The 21,412-nt window shown below is 45.4% G+C and overlaps 1 protein-coding gene across 1 annotated transcript in view; it reads right to left on the bottom strand.

Moving 5' to 3' along the window:
• The window catches only part of RETREG3 (reticulophagy regulator family member 3), a 430,431-nt gene that overhangs the window by 320,052 nt on the left and 88,967 nt on the right, over positions 1–21,412 (bottom strand). The window contains exon 2 of the mRNA XM_069634424.1: positions 14,334–14,440. Coding sequence (XP_069490525.1) covers positions 14,334–14,440 — 107 coding nt within the window. The remainder of the gene's footprint in view (positions 1–14,333; positions 14,441–21,412) is intronic.

Here is a 21,412-nt window from a genome sequence, read left to right as displayed (position 1 = left end):
AATTCCCTTGAGCAATACCTTGCGCACCTCCGGTTGATTCCGGTCACAAATAGGTCTACCATAGGGGTTCCCCAAAGGGTGAAGGTCTCTTGAATGACTTCCTGAGCCAGTTCCCATTCGTGGGACACCGTGCTCTGCCTGCTCAGAGCACCTGCCGTCATATTCTCCTCCCCGGCTAGATTAACTGCTGTTAAAGAGATTCCTTCCTGAATTGCCCAATACCAGAGCTGCATTGCCTCTCTTCGCAGAGGTAGTGACCCTACACCTCCTCTTTTGTTTAGATAATGCATGGCCACTGTGTTGTCCGTCATTATCAGGACATTTTTTCCCCTGATCGATGGCAGGAAAGCTTTCAGCGCTAGTCTGATTGCTCTCAGCTCTAAAAGGTTGATGTGTAGTTTGGACTCCGATGGAGACCAACGACCGCTGATTGTCAGATCGTTGACATGAGCTCCCCACCCTATGAGCGTGGCGTCCGTCACTACTGTGATCTCTGGCCATGGTTGCCAAAAAGTTCTCCTTTTAGGATGTTCTCTGTACAGGTCCACCATAGAAGATCTTGTCGAACCTTGTTCGGCATCTGGAGAAGATCAGTTATTTGACCTGAGAACTGGGACCACTGAGTCTTTAGAACCCATTGAAGGGATCTCATCCTCAAAAGTGCCTCTAGCACCAGGAAGATGCAGGATGCCATGAGGCCGAGCAACCTTAAGAAGACGTAGGCCTGGAGATTTTGGGCATTTTGGAATTTGGAAACCATCTGAAGAATGTCTTGAGCCCTCTACTTTGGGAGGCGAGCTCTTTCCCAAGGATGTGTCTAATACAGCTCCTGTGTACTGGAGCTGTTGGGAAGGTGTCATTTGCGACTTCTTTGAATTTAGGGAGAAGCCCAGTCTGTGGAGGAAGTGGCAGGTGACTTTCAGATGATCCAGTGCTTGTTCGGCAGAATGTGCCCTGATCAACCAATCGTCCAGGTAGGGGTAGACGTGAATCCTCCCACTCCTGAGGTGCGCTGCCACCACTACCATTAACTTGGTGAAGACCCTCGGGGCGGAGGTCAATCCTAATGGCAGGACTCGAAACTGATAGTGAGAGTCGCCAACTACAAACCTCTGGTATTTTCTGTGCTTGAGATGAATCGGCACATGAAAATAAGCATCCTGGAGGTCCAATGACACCAACCAGTCCTGAAGTTGAAGGGCCTGAAGGATCCGAGAAAGGATAACCATCTTGAACTTGTCCTTCCAAGTTTCTAAAGTCCAAGATGGGTCTCAGTCCTCTGTCCTTTTTGGGGATCAAAAAATACGGGGAGTACCATCCCTTGTTCTTCTCCGCTGCAGGTCCTAGTTCTATAGAACCTTTCTCCAGCAGGGTTAGAACTTCCTGCTGTAGGAGCGGGTCTGAGAACTTCAAAAGGGCATCTCCCTGGTGGATTGCTCTGAGGTTGCGTTAGAAAAGGAAGGAAGGCAGTAACCTTGGGCTATTATTTCTAGAGCCCAAACAGCTGAAGTAATGGCTCGCCATTCTTGCAGATGCTGTGACAGCCTGCCTCCTACAGGTGTTTTGTGATGCAAGTCCTCAAAGTGGTTTTGTGGCGGTTGTTGCAGCCGCTGATGGTAAAGAGGCTGCAGCTGGAGCTGGCTTTGCACGTTTTGCCCGTCCACCACAAGTTGCCTTTCTCTGGCCCCTTTGATTGGACATTCCTCTCGCCTTTCATTTGAGGAGTAGTAACGATAGGATCATCCCCTACACGATTGTCCTGGCGCACGAAAGGGCTGAGGTTACCTAATAGCTGCCCCTAAAGATTTGGCAGCTGTTTTGAGGTCTGCAACCTCTCAAGGCTCTAGTCAGTCTTGCTGCCAAAAAGGTGAGACCCATCAAAGGGCATGTTCAGAAGGCGGTTCTGTACGTCCGGTGCAAAACCCGACTTCCGTAACCACGCAAATCTGCGCATTGCCATGCTAGTGCCCATGGACCTGCTTACACTATCTGCAGTGTCCAATCCAGATTGAAGGGATTCCTGCATGGCTTCCTTTCCATCTCTAACGATGGCTACAAACCCTTCCCTTTCGTCCCCTTCTGGTATGTGCTCCGCTGCCATTGCGATGCACTCCCACAGAGTGTACGAAAACTTTGCCAAGGCACATGTGGAGTTGGCAGATTTTAAAGTCATACTCCCAGCTGAAAATACCTTCCGTGCCCAGCCATCCACATGCTTATTGTCCCTGTCTGGAGGGATAGAAGGGTACGCAAGTTTGTTAGAAACTGTGGCTGCCTGTCTGACCAGACTCTCGGGAGTAGGATATTTGGACAGATAGCCGGGGTCGCTACTGGCAGGGCGTATTTTGAGGTGAGGGATTTATTTACTGGAGGAATAGAATCCAGAGTTTCCCAATTTTTGCAGGGCTACATGAAAGTGTAGTACTGGGTCTTCGGTGGAACCATGGTCCAATATATCTGTCAAATCATCCTGGATGAATTGGGCTGATGGTCTAGCCCAGCCTAAGTAACCTACTACCTTAGTCATTAACTGACGGTATGATTGACTGGCATGCTCTCCTGGTTCTGGTCTGCCAAAGTCATTTTCAGGAGATGTGTCAATGCCAATGAAATCAGGCATTCTGGGACATTGGGGGTGCCATATTCTAGCCCAAAAGGAACATTCTCCTCATCAGATCTTTCCTGTTCCTCAAGAATTGAGGTCAGGGACTTGAAAAACTCCTTCCTAGGGAGAGGCTTGAAAACCTTCTCTGGGAGAGGAGGAGGAAGAGGTGTATTACAGGGCTCTGAGGGTATTACAGGTCGTTTAACCCTGTCTTTCCCTTTTTCTGGCTGGGCTGGCCTGGCTTGGCTGGAGCCTTTCGTTCCTATTGCTTCGGGGTCGACGTCGACAAAGGTGTCGATGAAATAGTGGACGATGGAGCCTGCTTCGAGGGCGTCGAGGCGCTCTTCGAAGATTTGTCTTTAGAGGTGCGTTGGGTCTCGGATGGCGTCGGTGACCTTGAGCGGTCGACTCGACCGATCCTTTTCGCTCGGTGTCCTGGAAGGTTCTCTATCCTTCCCTTTTCAATCACCGGGGCTCGAGGGCGCGCGAGTGTTGGAGTGATGACGCTCCCGGCCGGCTTCCGAAGAAGGCGCGGACCGAGGCTTCGCTTTCTCAAACACCTCCATCATTTTGACCCTGAATGCTTCCCACTCTTCGGAGGACGAATGTTTCGTGGGACATTTCATCCTTTTTGGGGACTCGTCCGAGGACGAGGTGGAGGGGGACCTGTGGCGTTGTTTCTTCGATGGGAATCGCTTCGGGACCTGGACTGATGCCTTTCGCATCAAGGAGATTGCTCCTCACGGGACCTAGAGTCGACGGTAGAGGCTTTACGGTCGGGTTTGCAACCTACCTGTAGTTTACCCCTCCTTTCTCGCAAGGATTTCCCCATCATCGCCTGACACTTTGTACAGGCCTCCATGTCGTGTCCGAGGCACCACAAACATTATCGGTGCGGGTCTGTGATCGACATTTTTGAACCGCACGACTTGCACTTTTTGAAACCCAATCTCGGTGTTGTGGTCGGCGATGACGAGGACATATTTGTTTGTTTACTATTTCTTCACAGAACTCGAGGCGTGCCGAATCGCCGAAGCAACGTATACTGCGGAAAAACGGAACTGATGCCAACAGGCGTCGCGCGTGCTACTTATACACCCGATGACGTCACCCTCAACGGAGGCCTTCGAGGGACCATTGACTCGACGACATCGACGCACGGCGCCCTCTGCCGAAAAAAATTCCGAAGAGCAGCAAAGCTGGATGGAATACATCTTCCGAAGAGCAGCAAAGCTGGATGGAATACATCTATCTAAGATGAGGAATACGTTAGAGGACACAATCCACTCGAATAATGTTTACTGAAGGTGTGTAAAGATGACCAAGCATCTGCTTTGCAGATATCCTACACAGATACCCCTCCTTTCAAGAGCCGAAGAAGTAGCCACTCCTCGAGTGGAATATGCCCTTAGTCCTTCAGGCATTTCCTTACCGGCTAAAGAATAGCATTCTGAAATGCACAATATTATCCATCATGAAATAGTCTGTTTTGTAACAGCCAACCCCAATTTATGGCCCAACTAGCCTATAAACAGTTGATCATCCTGTCTGACCTTTGCCAGTTTTGAAATGTAAATACTTAAAAGCCCTTCTTGGGTCTAATCGGTGCAATCTCTCTTCCTCTTTAGGGGGGTGATGTGGTGGATAGAAGGAAGATAATACCATTTTCTGTGATGGATGGAATTCAGATTAAACCTTTAGTAAAAATGATGGACACACTCAACACCACCTTGTCTTCGAAGAAGGTTGTGAAAGGTGGCTTGGCGGAAAAAGCCTACAGCTCACTCACTCTGCGGGCAGATGTTTTTGCCTTCAAAAAAGACAGTTTTGAGGGTCAGCATTCTGAAAGGGCAAGAAGGTAGAGGTTCGAAGGGCGTCCCCATCAGATGTCTTGATACCACATTTAAATCCCAAACCGGTACAATAAAAAGGGACCGGGGAAAAAGAATTGCCAATCCCTTCAAAAAATTGGATAACAATACGTATCTTGTAACAGGAGCCTTAATCCCACGAACACTTGAAAATAGAAAGTGCTGCCAGGTATCCTTTTATTGTGGCTACTTGGAGCCCAAGATGGGCTAGATGAAACAAAAAAGACAATACAGCAGAAGTATTACAGGTTAAAGGATCAAAATCTGCACCCTGAACCAGCTGCAAAATTTGTTGCAATGGCAGCAGTACAGGGATTTTGTTGCTGGCCTTTCTGGTCACGAGCAACACCTCCATCACATCTTCCGGAAAAAAAAAAAAAAATCACATTTTCAGTAACTGACCCTTTCAGAAACAAGGCGTGACGAATCAGAGTACTGATGTCTGGATGAAGGAGACCCCCTCTTGCAAGTGCAAGCCCCCTCTTTGGAGGGCAGATGGCAATCTAAAGAAGGTCCGGGTACCATGTTCTCCTGGCCAACTCTGGAGCTATTAAAAATGGATTTTCCCAAACTTCCACAGCCTCCTGACATGAGGAATGGTGGCAGGGATTGGCAGAAACGCGTACAGAAGTGGAACGTCCCATCCCAATACGAACAGAGGTTGCACTTTCTGTTGACACTAGTTGCAAACAGATCCATTTGAGGGGTCTCCCAAAGGGCGAAGATCTCCAGAAGGACTTTTTCAAACTTGTGGGATATTGTGCTCTGCCTGCTCAAAGTATCCACCGCTGAGTTTTCTTCTCCGGCTATATGAACTTCCAGTAGGGAGATTCCTTTGCTTAGTGTCCAGAAACAGAGCTGCATTGCCTCTCTGCACTCAGTTAGTGACCCTACACCCCCTCTTGTTGGGGTAATGCATGGACACCATATTATCCGTCATTCTAAGGACATTGTTACCCTGTACAGAGGGCAAGAAGGGCATCAGCGCTAGTCTGATTGCCCTCAGCTCTAACAAGTTAATATGAAGTCTGGACTCCGACGGAGACCAGTGACTGCCGATTGAAATGTCTTTCATGTGGGCTCCCCATTCTGTAAGGGCGATACCCGTCACAATGGTCATCTCCAGCCCTGGTTTCCAAAAAGGCTCTCCTCATATTCTCTCGGCAAGCCAACCACAGGCGATCCTGGACGACCTTGCTTGGGATCTGAAGCAGGTCCACCATTCTGCCAGAAAATTGAGACCATTGGAATCAGAGCTCACTGAAGGAATGTCGTTCTCAGATGGTGTTCTAGCACCAGAAAAATGCAGTATGCCATGAGGCCGAGCAACCTTATGGAGTCGAAGCCCGGAAGATGTTGGGCGAACTGAAACGTTTGGACCATCTGCGAGAGATGTTGAGCCCTTAACTCGGGTGGTGAGGCTTTTCCTAGAATGCCCCAATAAATTGAAGCTTCTGTAATGGTGTTAAGTAGGACTTCTTGAAGTTAAGGTAGAAGCCCAGCTCGTGGAGGAAGTGGCAACTGCGACTGAGGTGACTCTGCGCTTGTTCCTGAGAACAAGCTCTGATCAACCAGTCCTCCAGGTAGGGGTAGATGTGAATCACCTCCCACCTTAGACTTACTGCCATAAACTTGGTGAAGACCCTCAGCAGAGATGAGCCTGAATGGCAGAACTTAAAATTGATAATGAGAACCGCTATATGCGAACCTCAGGAACTTTGTGTTTAAGATGAATGGGCACATGAAAGTAAGCACTGTGAAGGTTCAATTACACCAACCAATCCTGGAGGTGAAGCACCTGAAGGATCTGCAAAACAGCTACCAGCTTGAACGTGTCCTTTACCTGAGGAACCTGTTCAAGTGTCAAGTCCAAGATGGGTCACACTTCTGGAAATGGGGAGAGTGCCATCCCCAACCCTTTTCCGCTGCAGGTACCAACTCCACTGCAACTTTCTCCAACAGGGTAAGAATTGGCTTTTGGAGGAGCGGATCAGGATCTGAAATAGAGTGGCCTCTCAAGTGGGTGGGGGGGGCATCTGAAGGTTTTTCCAGAAATGGGAGGCAGTAGCCGTGGGCCACTACCTGCAGTGCCCAAGCATCCGAGGTTATGCCCTGCCAACTCTCCAGATGATCAGACAAACTGCCCCCACCACAGTCTTGTGTACAAAGGAATCAAAGGGATTTTGAAGGTGTTGCATCTTAGGGCAACGCGGCTGAGAGGGAAGTTTGTCCTCCTCTACCTCTGGCCCCATGTGGAGTCCTTCTATGTGCCCTTTGAGAATTTTTTTTTTTTCATCTTTATCTGGTGGAATGGAAGGGTATGCAGAAGTCCTCAAATAAAATGATGCTGCCTGTACTGCTAGACTTTCTGGAGTCGGTGTCTGGATAAAAACTGAGGGTCGATAGATGCAGCTATTTATTTTTCCATCAAATTTGTGTTTACTACTGGCGTGGAGTCAGGCTTAATCCAGTTCCTCTATGCAGTGTGAAACAGCAGTACTGCTTCTTTGGGTGGTCCACTGTCCAGGAGGTTCTGTTTCGCCCATCCAAGATACTCAGCTTGCTCTTCACTGATCTATATAAGAAGTGTTAGAGTACCCCGACACTTGTGGATTTGCAAACTCAGTTTCTGGTGAGGTTTCCAGACTCGTAGCCTCTTTTAATGTTTCCACAAGATTTCTCATCTTAGATTCCTCCGAGACTAGTTCCCCGGATACATTGGGGGTACCATACTCGTAACCAAGTCCTCCTCCTCCTCCTCCTCCTCCTCCTCCTCCTCAAATATAGATCCCATAGACCTGAAAAAAGAAACAAAATCAGGCATTGGAAGAGGCTTAAAAGTCTATGATGCCCCGGCAGGAGGTTTAGAAACCTTTCAAGGCGAGGACTGTGTCGAAGACGTTGCAGTAAGAAGCGTAGTTGACGGCTTTGCTGGTTTCAATGAATGCTTCGGTACGGGCTTCGAAGGCCTGGGTGTCTGACCCCTATTGATCGTCAAGAAAGAAGAACCTGACTTCTGCCTGTGTCTCAAGGAAGACTCCTCCGAAACATGTCGAGGAGACTTCCTCCTGTGCTCTTTGGCACGCAAGAAGCTGAGGCTACAGACACCCTGCCGGTCTTCTCAGACACAGTGGGTTTAGGATACTTTTTCGGAGGGACACTAGGAGCAGCATTTCAAAATATCCCCAACATTTTTAACCTAAAATGTTCCCAGTAAGCAGGGGACACCAATTTACTCGGGAAAGTAACTGTTCTGTCAGGTGAAAAAGAAGAAGACGACAGCGACCTGTCGTGTCTGACTTTTTATGAGAGTAGGAGGACTAGTGTCGAGACCTCGAGCGCTTTTGATGTTCTACACACTTTTTCCATTGGGGAGACACCTCTTGAGTCGTCGGAAGGCCTCCTTTTTGAGGGGGTAACCGAAGGGGATTTTAAAGGGGGCCTACCTGCCATGGGTTTACCCTTCCTGTTTTGCAAGGCCTTTACAGTCACTGATTGACAGGAAACGCAGTCATCCACTCTGTGGTCCGCTCTCAGGCACCACAAACAGAGTCGATGTGGGTCTGACATTTTGTCCCACAATCAGAACACTGCTTGAACCCAGTCTTGGTTGTCGACATCTCGATTTCTCAAACAAACAGTTACATTTCATAGAGGCAAAGAACCGTCCAATGCTCGTTAGCATGCAGAAAAACTGAACTGGGAGGCAACAGTCGCCGCGGGTGCCACTTATACCAATGTTGACGTCCCGACCGAGGACCACGACTCACCACTGCCTGATACTAAACAAATTTCGGAAGCAAGCAGACTTCAGTATCAAAGATGAGGAGTATGTGGGAGGACACAATCCATTGTAAACTTTGTTTGCATAGGTGTGCAAAAGAGGTATTCCTTCCAACTGGATAGGCATGAGAGGACAGAAGGTGCTCACTGTTGTAGACAGGATGTTAGCCTGGATGAATCTCAACAACCTTTGCCTCTACCATGGGACCTATGTTGCATCAAATGGTGTTTGTAGCTTGGTGAGGTTTGTGGTTTGACATTTTCGTATAGCAGGACTAGTTCTTCCGTTGAAAGATTGGGTGTTTATGACCAATAGTGATCTAGCTATACCATTGTCAGATTTCTTAAAGCTTTAAAGAGGTTTGCCAAACAGGTTTTTCCCCCACTACCTGCTCCATAATGGGAAGAGTTTGAAGCAGAGTTCTTGATGAAGTCAGTCATCGGCCAAGGCCAGGGTGGGGATTTTGTAGCCCAGGAAAGCAGGCCTAACAGGGCATTCCACATGAGCTACAGGGGCAATGTCATCTTCATCCAAGAGAAACAAGCATTCCCTATATTGCATGGACACTACCCTGTCCAGTGCCTATGAGTGAGACGACAAAGCCCATGTTTGGTTTTAGAGATGTTGAATAACGCAGTTTGGGTGTTCATCCAGAGTTTTAGCCTGTGTGTGTCGATTTGTAGATTTAAAACAAAATGTCTACGCTTATGATTGTAACCCCCAAATCAGATCTTTCAAATGCCTATATTTTTATTTTATTCATTTTTATATAGCCTACTCTTTTCCCCTCCCCAATACCCTGCTTTACACCATTCTCTCTTCAACTGATCTTGCCAATTATTTTTCTAACAAAATTCCCAAACTGAGTTCATGTCTTCCATCTCCTACTGCTTCCTCTCCATCTGTTCCACATTACCCCTCCCAGTCTACATCCTCTTTCATATGTCTCATTGAGTATGACACTACTCCTGTTTTCAAACTGGCTCATCCAACCCCTTCCACTGATGAACCTCTACCATCTCATATTCCTCAAGTTGCTACTTTTCTTATTCCTTACTTGATGCCACTTAACTCCTCCATCCAACTTTCCTTTACATATCAAGCATGCGGTTAAAAAACAGGGCTGTATCATTATGTGCCATGTAACTAAAGCCCTCTGTGAAGGGTCAGTAATGTGAGGATCTCAACTTGATTTGGAGTTCTCAGAATTAAACATTTTATTGTGCACAAAATTATAAAGTAAACCCTAACTAAACCTACTCTACCAGGGGATTCCTTCCTAGTCTAGAATCTATGGGAAAGCCTCCTAGCATTCACAAAACTAACCCTCACACTAAACAAACGTGCAAATAAGCATGAAACATAGGTTACCAAACACCAAGGGTCTTGGAGGACTTCTTGTGATCCTGGGCAAATCCAGCTCCCCCAGGAATGTGTCAAAGTCAATTTCTTCCAAGTAACAAAAAGTCTTAACGAAAACCTTGAAAAGTTACAAAGAAAACAAAAATCCACACAAATAAAATCCACTGGCAAAAGTCTCTTCTTAGCTTTGTGAAATTATTCTCCTTTTACAGTTCCACAAAGAAAATAACAGTACCAATGGGGTTTCCTGGACGACTTCTTTTCCAGGAAAGAGGGACAAAGTTGAAGACAAGTGTGCCACTTCCACAACAACTTCTCTGCTTTTAACTTCTGCAGCGTCTTATTTGTACAGTTTGTCAGTATGCTTTAAGGTTTGCTCTCTTCTCAGCAACATCCTTCTTATTATAGCACTGTAGGAACAGACTCCTTTGCCCCACAGTTAATTCTAGCTTTTACTTCTTCCAGCTTTTATACTTCTGACAATAATATGGACGACCACAGCATTATTATTGCTACTGCAACTTCTGAGATTAGGCCACATTTCTGCTGCTGCTGCTACTACTACTTCAACTTCTGAAATTAAGTAATGTTGCTGCTACAACTGCAACTTCAAAGAAAGGCAACATAAGACTTTGACTTCTACAAGCTGGCAATGCACTCTTCTTTCTGTACCATAAGAGAGGGCAGCTTCTTTGCCCGTCTTGCAGCTACCAAAAAATCTATTAGCTTTTAGACCACCTCTTCTTTCATATAGTCTTCGCCATGCAGATTAAAAAAAAACTTACGTTAACAAGTACCCATCTCTCTTCCCCAGCATCATATACACCCTACATTTAATGGTTACCCCCCAAAGCTATTGTGCCACTCTTCCAGCTTTGGATGTTCTTGTCCCATTCAATTTAGAGGAATGTGGGGTAACAATATCTTTATTAACTTCAGAACAATAGTGTATAGTTCTTGAGAGAGAAGGTTTCACTTTATAGAGTTTGCTCTATAGGCTTGCGTAATACTTGTTCTGCCTTCAGATTCAACTTCTACTGCTGCTTCAGCCTTTAATGTGTTACAAGATATACATGTTCTACTACAAACAAAATAAGGAACATGCAATTTCGTTTCCCCGTTGAACTGCCACGCCAAAGCATTGCCATCTTTCGGTCAGCCTCCAAGGGATCGAGGAAACATTGTCTCACGTGCTGACTTTGAATATGTTGCTTGCAATACTTCAGGAAATTCCATTTTATTTCAACTAGGCTGCCAGTAATGTTCTCCATGTTCTTTCCCCTTAACAAAAAGACTACACACTTCTGCTGTTAACACTTACTCGCTCTCGCTGTTAACGGCAAGGAACTTCTGGTGTTCAGGAGTACAGAGCTTCTTTTTCCAACTCCTAACTACAACAGTTGCAGGCTGCTGTTGCTTCCTGCCTTGGTTTCTTCTCCTGCTACTTCTCTAATATGTGATGGGTAATTTGGCCTCAAGTTTGGCAAGTTCCCAAACGATCAAGTTCAAAAAGTAGTGTATAACTCCAACAACAAAGGTTCCCAATGGATAAAGGTCACAGTTCCAGGGGACAACTCATTTCCCCAGGTTTCTCTTCAAGACACTTCGAATTCCTAAGGGCATGAATTTTTGCTTAGGGTTCTTTGTTCAAGAAAATACTTGTATACAAAAATCAACTTGGATATAAGTTCCAACCTTGTAGCATATCTGGTGTACTCCACTGCCAGATTCTTTGCCACTTTGTTTTCAGACTTTACTTTGCCAGGCGTAGTCCCCTGCCAGGACTTTTTTTTAATTTTTTTTATTGGTTTTGCATACTTGCAAACTTGACTTTGGCCTAGCGTACTACCTGCCAGCACTTTTCATTGGATTTACTCCCCACCCTTGCAGACTTGCTTTTGGCCTGGTTTACTCTCCTGCCAGGGCTTTTCATCAGATTTACTTTATAAAATTGTGAACTTGCTTTTCTCTCACATTCATCAGTAAACCCTTTTCGGGTAATATTGAATTTCATATTCCTGCTCATTAGCTTCATAGACTTGTGTCTTTCTTTGGCAGCTTTGCCAAAGCACCCCAGCGTCCCATTCTCTCACTCTAGGAATTACTGGTTTCTTGTGGCGTCCTTCGGTTCCCTTGCAGTAGACAGGAGGCACCACTCTGATGTCCAGCCTCTACTTTGCTGGCTCCTTGGCTTCACTGAACAACTTCCACATCCTTCGCGGCTCACTGGCTCTCGCATTGTGTTCGGATGGCCGTGAGGCTTCTTCCAGGTTCCTGTGGCCACTAGGAAGTTTCTTCTTCCTTTCCTCTCGAGTTTGCCGCATGGGAACCAGCCTCTGCAGTCCTCCATGTCCTGCCTTCCTTCCGAGCCTGCCGGCTCCACGGTCGTCTTGAAGTCCTCACAGTCACTTGGTCAATACCACGAGTGCTCGCATTTCTGAGGTAACATTCTCCTTCATGCTGGGTAAAGCATTTAAATGTCCAGGCACCTATCATACGCTCACAACCACTACAGCATTTCTAGATGTATGGGAGTTGTAGGCAGTTCTTGTTTTTTTTTTGTGTAGAGTTTTGGAAAGTGCTACCGGTAGGTTTTGGGGATGATTGAAAGGAATCACCACACTAGGCCATTAAGGCATGGGGAATACAAGGAGCATCCCTAAAAGGGAAAAAGGGGGCTACCATGTCTTACCTGATAAATCACCCCTCTGAGGGTCGCCTCCCCATGTGGTCCTTCCTCACGTAACCGCCCACAGGGCCAGGATCGGGTAGCGACTGCCGTCCCCTGGCCACATGGGGAGAGGCTACCGCCGGGAACGGGATGATGACATCATCAGATTCATCACAATGCATAACCTCATTCACACATTTCTTTCCAATCTATTCTGCTGTGCATCATGCTCAAGGGTATAATATGGAGGAACATGAATGGGATGTAGTTTTAGAATGTTGTGACTTCACAGGTGAGAGATCAATTAATAAGTCCACACAAAAATATAGAATCCTCTTTTCTCTTTACTTTTTGGAAGAACTTGATATATAAGGATTAGGCTTTAACTGGATGGATGCTATGCATGTACAGCTAACATAGGCCTTCCCCACTTTCCTAGACCAGGTTTGCATCCTTGGTGGGTCACACTCAGTCTTTGAGATTGATTGTGCCCCCGCAATTCTTTTCTTGCTTTCATTGGATTTTTCCTGGCCACAGACGATATCAGGATTTAGCATTGGTACACTTGGACTCTCCTACCAGTTACCCACAGCTAGTACCCTTCATTTGCACAGATGGTAACACCCATTGGGTTTTTAAACTGTCAAACTCCTTGTTGGAAGAAATAGGCAAATTCTAAAAACGGGCCTTGAAGCTCTTGGTTGACAACCTAATGCGTTTCACTATGTATTATATTCTTCAGGATTCCTCAGGATCTGGCTCCTAATGGCCAACACTACAACCTCCCTCTTCTTTGGAGGTGTTCTTGTTCCTCATCCTTCCCTTGCCCCTCAGATTTACGGTCCTCTGTGGTGTACCCAATCTTCCACCGCCCCCTTCCTTGGCAGTGTTCCTGTTACTCATCCTCCACCACCAGATTGTCACAGTCTTGGCCCTCCTATCTGCTCTCCCATCTCCTCGCCACACCTGCTAACCTGTAACCACATTGTGCTCCAGCTCTTACCTTCCACGCTGTTCCTTGGAACTGCCCCTCCTTTGATACCCTTGGAGGATCAGGTCCTCATTGTAGAATGGTCTGTGTATCAGCTGTGATCATGGTGCAATAGACAATGATTAATTCAGCTGGTGGATGATATTCCTGTAATAGTCTGCGAGATTGTCTGCCTCTTGTACCTAAAATAACCTGCCAAGTGGTATTCTTATGCTCATTCGGTCTCCCGCCCCACCCCACAAGAGCATTTGTCCTGGGGCAGCGTACTTCTCTGCAAGTAGCACTCATGTGTCTCGGCACCAACATGGTGTGTCTATACTAAGAGACTTACCAACAACCCAGGGTGGAGGGTCGATGAATAGCATATGCCCATTCTTCCTCCCAGCAACTTTACTCAAATCCTCAGGTAACATTAAGGGTTTTGGCATTGCAGGACAGGTCCAACACACTAGTATAGAGGTGGGCTCAGAAGCTTGGGGTTGTTCTCCATACACTTCCTCTGGGGGCTTCATAACGGAGCTGTGGCAGCACTTCACCACAGTCCCACCACCAAGCCTATGACTGACATATTGGAACTAGTTTAGGATTAATTCAATGTGTGTGAAACAAATGAAAGTGCAAGTGGCGAAGAGAGGTAATTTGTTTTCATGAAAAACAAATATTACACAGCACAAAGACCTGAAAGGACATGGTGGAGTTTGGACACAATTTCTGTGCTTCGTAGAAGCACTTGCAAGGTGTGTGCACCCAACAAATGATTTACTTGTGCATAGTAATGTGACATTGTAAAACTACTTATCATACAAATATTTATATGTGCCACTTGCTGCCCTCATTGTGGAAGAATGTTTTTTTTTCATCCGCCTGATGAATGACAACACACTTTAGTCTCTCAGATAGATCACAATGAGGAACTAGCAATGGACAAACTATGCTAGTTTCAAAATATACTGTGTCCTAAAGAGGTTTGCAACAGTAATACAGTTTCTACAAATAAAAGGTTCAATGTTCAATCTAATTTACTAAACAAATCACTCAACAACACTTACACTTAAATTCAGGCCAGATTTTGTTCTTCCATTGATCCGCGCACACAATGAGTATTAGTACAAATGCAACGATGAATACTATTCGGAGATTGGTCAGCGCAAAAAACCTGCAGAGAAATAGAAAAGTCAATATTCCATCTCAACAAAATAGCCTCCCACACCAACACATTCTTTTTTCATTGCATATTCAACTGCATGGTCGTCTTCCTTCATCACCCTCCTGCTGCTTAGACTATCTGCAGGTTTCTTATTCAGCTCCACAGAGGCCAATTATTTTTCGGCTCCCTATAGGTCATAATTCCAATACACGTCATATGTACAGCAGAACTTGGCGGTGTTTAGATGAATGCAGCTTCTTGTTGAAGAACCAGCTGAAATAGGCATTTGGGGACACAACATAATTGAGCAGTTTGCTGGCTTATCCAGGAGCCTTCAGGTGATGAATACACTTACATATCCCTTTGATGCTGAGGGGGTGGTATTCTTGAGGGAGACGTTCAAAGATGTGAAAGCAGCATCTACGATTATTCAGGTTTCCTTGTAGGCTAGAGCAAATGTTATTTCTTTTTACTACGGTTATAAACACAAGAACACGACTTTAATACTTCCAAGATGAGGAGCATGAATCTAGATACAATAGAACATCTGCAGTGTCGTTTTAACAAGTACAGAGGGCACTGTTTTCTGCCATCCATCTCTAAAATAGTTTCAATATCAATAACCAACTAGACGTACCTAGCAAGATCAAATTACCAATAATCAGATATGACAAACTATTCCAAACTGCCCATAAAGTTAACTGGGCATCACATAACCATCCCTGAACTTCTGTGACCAAACACTGTGGAACACTGCCTGTGAAACGAATATCAACCTTTCCCCAACAACGGAACTCACTGAAGGGGGATGTTAAAATTCAAGTACACACCATCAGTCACCTTTGTTCCACACAAGAAATGTCCCAAGAATAGCACACATTGGTTACTACCTCCATTACCAAAACAAATACTGTGACCTAAAAGCATGACTTGGACAGAAACCAACAGGTTGAACTATGACATGCACGAGTAAAGGGGCGAGTAGTGAATTAACTTCTACTCAGCCCCCACATTACTTGTAAGCCGGCAGCGATTCCAATCAAAGGTGAGTCAGGCATGGCCGAAAGTTATACCTCCCAAGACTCTTCGGTTAATGTGGGATGAGGACCAGCATTACAATTCATGGAATGCGAGCTAGCATAGACACAACCAAAACAACAATAGTACCGCTGTACCAAAATAAAACAGTGTGCACCATTTGAGGGTCCTTCCTGAAAAATTAAGCTCTCTGTGCATACAACACCCAGGATCATGCCTGCATTCTGGTTGGATTTCTGAAAGCCATCTTGAGGACTCGAAATGGCTCCCATAGGGTCGTATGGCACACTGGGCGTCTGCAGCAACGAGCCGAAAGTAGCAAAGGAAAACATTACTAGTACATTTAATCTTATTCCGATCCCAGCAGCACAAACTACTGCCATTAAACATTTAGCATGGAAAATTCATATAGTTAAAAAAAAAAAAACTTCCAAATTACTCTTACCGTTCAGAAAAATAACGGAAAGGAAATCTTTAGAAAAGAATGAAAGACGCCCGAGATAAAATAGAAGACAGATTCTTTGGTGTACAGAGTTGAAAATTGCAAGGATAGTCAACGCCTGTGTGTAGGCTAGAAGATGAGCCTGGTTAGCTTAATAACAACCACAAGCTACTTTTAACACCACCCCATGCCAATTTGTGCTTTAAAAAAATACCAATGTGACTTTAAAGCCAGCTGTTTAGGAATATTTCTGAAGGAACATTAGGGCATATCTACTAGACATTTTAGCCATATAATGGATAAAGCATATAGCTTGCCTCTCACATACAAGTTAGATTTGCAACTCGCTATGTATTAGCTTGTATTTGCTCTCCGGTAGCTCCCGATTTCTGGATGATGGCCAATATCAGGAAACTGCTTTTAGCTCCTGCTCAACACATCCTTGTTTCGATCCTTACCTCAGTAGAACATTTGCAAAACAAAAATGAAGATGAAACTTCAGAAAGTACAGAAAAAGATGCATCTAATAATCAAGTATAATCAGAACAAATACAAACTTATATTTTAGAAGTATTGCAGTATTTAGTAAGTGTTGCAGGCAAACATACCACAGAAACTCTCAAATGTATTAATATATATGAAAATACTGATGACACAAGCATGCAGCGTGCCTTATTATGTATTTGTTTCTGGAAATACAAGGCCCGACCATGAGAAGAAAACCTAAAATGTGTCCATACTGTTCTAAACAATTACACACAAATAAAACCAATGCATTTAATTTCAAATATGTAACCACAACCAATTTCTTTTTCAAGATATAAAATTACATGACACTCTTACCACCCAACTAATAAGTCCTTCTCAAGCTATTGTAGTTAGAAATGAAGTATGGGTAATGACCAGCAAATTAATAACAAAAAACATTAAAAGGGAAAGTAGTGCATTTACATAACATACACGCTTTTGGAGTTAAATTGTGCAAATGAGCGCCCGGAGACCATGAAAACGGCAGCAGTATAAATCACAATAACATAACAATTGAAAATAGACCTTATTACATTGGTTTATTTCAGATATATATATGTACAAATAATCCATAAAACATCGGAAACAAACAAATCCCGGGTCAGATAAAATCACTGCAGAACAATGTCCTCGGGACACCCATAGCATCAAGTGTATTTCACAGGAGCCCCCGACTACGTGATCAAAAGCTGAACTGAAATCCATAAATGCCACAGAACGGGGTCGCCAGTAGGAAGACATATTTGGAAAGGAGCAAATAAAGATTGACACATTGATTGATTGCCCCCTTCCTGGGTCTAAAGGCCAGCTGAGTGTTGAAAAGGACTTTTTTTCTTTATAGCCCATTCCTCAAGTCTTTTCAACAAGAGACCAGAGAAAATATTTGATGTTTCATCCAGCAATGTGATTGGGTGATAGGATGATGGTAATGATGTCATACCGTCTTATAGATGGGTATGATGGTCCCAATCTTCTAGCTTGGAGGGATAAGGATTGTGGCCAAAACGGCATTAAAAACCTGCATGCAGAAAGAGGCCCATAACTCAATACAGGAACAAAATAGATAGTTTGGGATCCCATCAGCACCAAGAGCCTTGTGTGGTTTCTATCGTCCTATAACTATTTCAAGATCCTTCACTAAGAAATATTCTAGGGTGGTAAATTGTAGCATTCTTTATACCTTCCCTGGCTACATTTCCTCTAATACTGTAGAGATGTCTAAAGTGTTCTACCGAGTCTTACTCCGACACCTGAATTTCTGGAACCACAGGCCATCCCAAGCCGAGAACAGAGACATTATTTGCGATTATCTGCCATAATTTCATTCAAAGTAGCAGCAGCACAAAGTGCATCCCAGTGGCGCCAAGACAATATCGAGTTTCCTGGCTGACCGTTCCCTTTTATAATAACTACGTCATTGCTTAATAATAGTGACATTACAATTCTCAGCCTTCAGAGCGTTCAGAAGTGCTTTCTTTTTATCCTTGCAACTATCTGATAGCCAAGAATTGGCATTAGCCTCCTCTTTGGGCGAGTCCAGCACAGGGCCCTCCTGTGGATTCCCTTTTCCAGAGAAAACGGGTTATGCAAGATACTTACGTTGGCAACAGTAAAGAGACACAAGTGATCACAGTTCAAGGATGCTTATTAAACTGTATGCAGGTTGGAAAAACACCCAATCTAAACCTAAATCTAAGATGGGAGCAAGCGTCGACCATCAAATGAAAAATAAGGCAGTCCTTGTGGAGTCATGTCAAATAAAAGGGTCAGTACTAAAACCTATTGCCAAACCTTACAACTAATGCAAAAAAGGGTGTGGGATGGTTTTCAAGAAAAGAAAGAAGTGTTCACAAATAATAAGTCGGGATGCGGTAGTGTATCTCCCTTCCCCACGTTTTGAGCACAGGGTAAGATGGGATTTTGGAGCACAGCACACACTCAAGCTTTCCCAGAACGAGTCGACAGTTCCACTTGCAGCTATCAGGACCGTCGATGGCCAAGTCTTGTTTCTCTTGAAAGGCCGGATTTATTCAATTACAAAACAAAAGTTCCTTCAACAAAATGAAAGTTTGTTTCCTGGTTTTACCTTGGATGAGGATTCTTCACCCCTGGGTGCGCGTCTTTCAGGCGCTGACCCCTCGTTACTTTGAGCCTCACTTATAAATCTTAATGACTTTTTAAACAGTTTCTGTGGACATCCCTCGGCCGGGTTAATCTTTGCCAACACACTGTTCCTTGGTACTTTCGACTTACCCCCCCTCCCCCCTTTTCGTCAGCATGCTTCTTCCGGGATCACTCTTACCAACTTTACATACACTTATACTTTCAATGTTTATGGGATTCACTTCCCTTGCTTTCTTTATAGTTCGGAGAGCCAAGGCTTTCGACTGTAGAGGGATTTTGCTCGACCTCCTGTATGATCACTTTGACATAACTTGGCGGCTCTCCTAAGGCCTTCTGGTATCTATAGTGTTACTCAGATGGGGATTGACTAGAGTTTCTCGGAACAACACCCACATGGTGCCGGTCCCCTTCTGCAACTCGTCTTCCCTTTACAATTTTACAGTTCTTGTAACTTTTCTCACTTTGCGACTTTCATTCACCACAGCCTGTTCTTATCGGCTCTCTGCTCGACTCACTGGCTGTGATGAACCGCTTGGCTTTCCTCTTTACTGGAGTGAAGGCCGGTACCACGGAAGCAGGAGTCCCCCCCACACTCCGGCTTATCGGCGTCGATACGCTCCACGCGTTGACATCTGTAGCAGCACACTTGAGCTATTTTCCTTGGTCTTACGTTTCTTTCAGCTGAGGATTTGCAGAGTCTTGTTGAAAAGGGCAAGGTTGTGTCTCTCCTGTACAAACTCTTGATAGTTGCTGCTTTCTCCTCCTCTTGAACTGCGAGGTCTAGATAGCTGTTTCGTTGTGCGGTCTGCCTTGCTCGTACTGTGCTCTCTTGCTCCACCTTTTATCCCTGTGGCGAAGGGAAAGGGCCGTCAGGTGTGTGTGATTCTGATCAATTGTCTGACTTTGCCGGACCCTTGTATGGGAACATGTCAGGTAAACGGCTCTGGTGTTAGTCCATTCTCTGGTGTGCCATGTGAAAGTGTGTGTCAGTAAAGGGTGGAGGGGGGTCAGTGGTTATGAACGTCTTACGTGGTAGGATGGGGGAAAAGGTGTTGAAAGAAGGGGGATACCGCGTCTCACCCGTCGGTGTCCACTCCCAGAGAACCCCACCCCTTCAATCCAGGTGATCCTCCCTCACTGATCCACCACCAGGAACTGGATCCAATAGCGATGGCCGTGTCCTGGCCACCTGGATGACAGATCCCCGGGGACTAGGTAGGGAGACACCTTCAGGTTTCTCACAGTAAGATCGCTTAGATTCATCGGACCCCAGGCTCAGGCAAGGGACAATTGATCATGATCACTTGCATGGATGACCAGGACGAATCCCAAAAGCTCCGGCATAGACGGAGGACAAGAGGACAGTGGAACTGGAGCAGGAATGAAGGACAAGGGAATAAAAAGAAAAAATTCCCAGTGATGCTAGTGCGTCCGACCCAGACCGCACTGAGAAAAAGGACTGAAGAGCGATGCACGGGGCGGAGCGCAGGAAGGCGGTATTTCGGCCACATGCAATGTCCCCGCGTATAAATAAAAAGGACAAAAAATTAAATGTTGATGCTTTTTAACAGTGCTCCAGTCCCGTCCCTAAGGGCAGTATTGTCCCCCACAAGTATGGAGGAAAAGGGACGGACGTAGGAGTATGGTCTAACGAACAAACCTTCAAGACCTTTTATTTTATGCCTAAGATAGCAAAAATAGTGGTGGACAGCTTCGAACAAGCATAATGTTTGCCTCCTGTCTTGACATAGAATGAAGATTGCCCATGCTTATAGCCCAGGGTAGTCTTGATTCAAGACACGGAGGCAAGCATTATATCCCACCCAGAATATGCAAGTAAACACTTTTTGAAAGTATGTTATGGAATTTAACTATGGGAACGTATTCCCACCCTCACGATTGATAGCCTGAGAAAGAAACAGGGTGAAGTCCAGCGGTTTAAAGTTTCTACTATAGCATTCTTCTCTATGGTCGACGCAGAGTCGTGGTTCAGTCATTGAGAAGTTGGAATCGTACAGTTACAGTTCAGAGTTGAAAATTGATGTTCATATTTCAGGCAGAGTTCGCCGTCTAAAAGAAAAAGGAAAGGACCCGGGAGAGAGGTCTATTTATACACAGGAACGTGCACGGATAGGCCCACAAGGGTAGCCTCAGGACTACCTCCTCCCTTATCTTCTCTCGCCTCTTCTACTGCTCCTACGTACTCTTTGGACTTCCTTCTTCTCATCTCGCTCCCCTCAAATCCATCTACCATTCTGCCGTCCGTACCCTCTGTCTCCTTACCTCCCGTGACTCCATCTCTGCTTCCATTTCCTCCCTTGGCTGGCTTCCCTTTCACTCCCAACTTAAATTTCATTTTCTCTGCTTAGTCTTTAAATCTCTCCATGGTCTTGCTCCCCCCTTATCTCTCCTGCCTCCTCTCTTTCTACACTCCCTCCCGTTCCCTTCATTCTGCTGACCACTTCCTTCTCACTGTTCCTCCATCCCCTCGTGCCTCCTCCCATTTCAGCTCCTTCCAGCTCCTAGCCCCCTGCACTGAAACTCCTTACCTCTCTCAATCTGCTCTATTCCTACCTTCTCCTCATTCCACACTTCCCTTAAATCTTTCCTTCTCCATTCCCCGCCATGAAACCCATTCCCTCCCTTCTTGCTCCCCCCTCCTTCCTTTATGTTTTTCCCCTTGATCATCTCCCTCCCCTCCCCCACCACCCCACTCTCACCCTTTTCTCCTTCCGTTTCCCTCCTCCTCCTTCTCCTCCTCCTCCTCCTCCTCACCCCTCCCTCTCCGTCCTACTGCACTGCTCTCCCTCTTCCCTTCAGTTTAATTGCTCTTCTTACTGTTTTGTTGG

The sequence above is a fragment of the Ambystoma mexicanum genome, chromosome 13 (genome assembly GCF_040938575.1).
Source record: "Ambystoma mexicanum isolate Mex_15411 chromosome 13, UKY_AmexF1_1, whole genome shotgun sequence".
Lineage (NCBI taxonomy): Eukaryota > Metazoa > Chordata > Amphibia > Caudata > Ambystomatidae > Ambystoma > Ambystoma mexicanum.
This window is presented reverse-complemented; position numbering and strand designations above follow the sequence as displayed.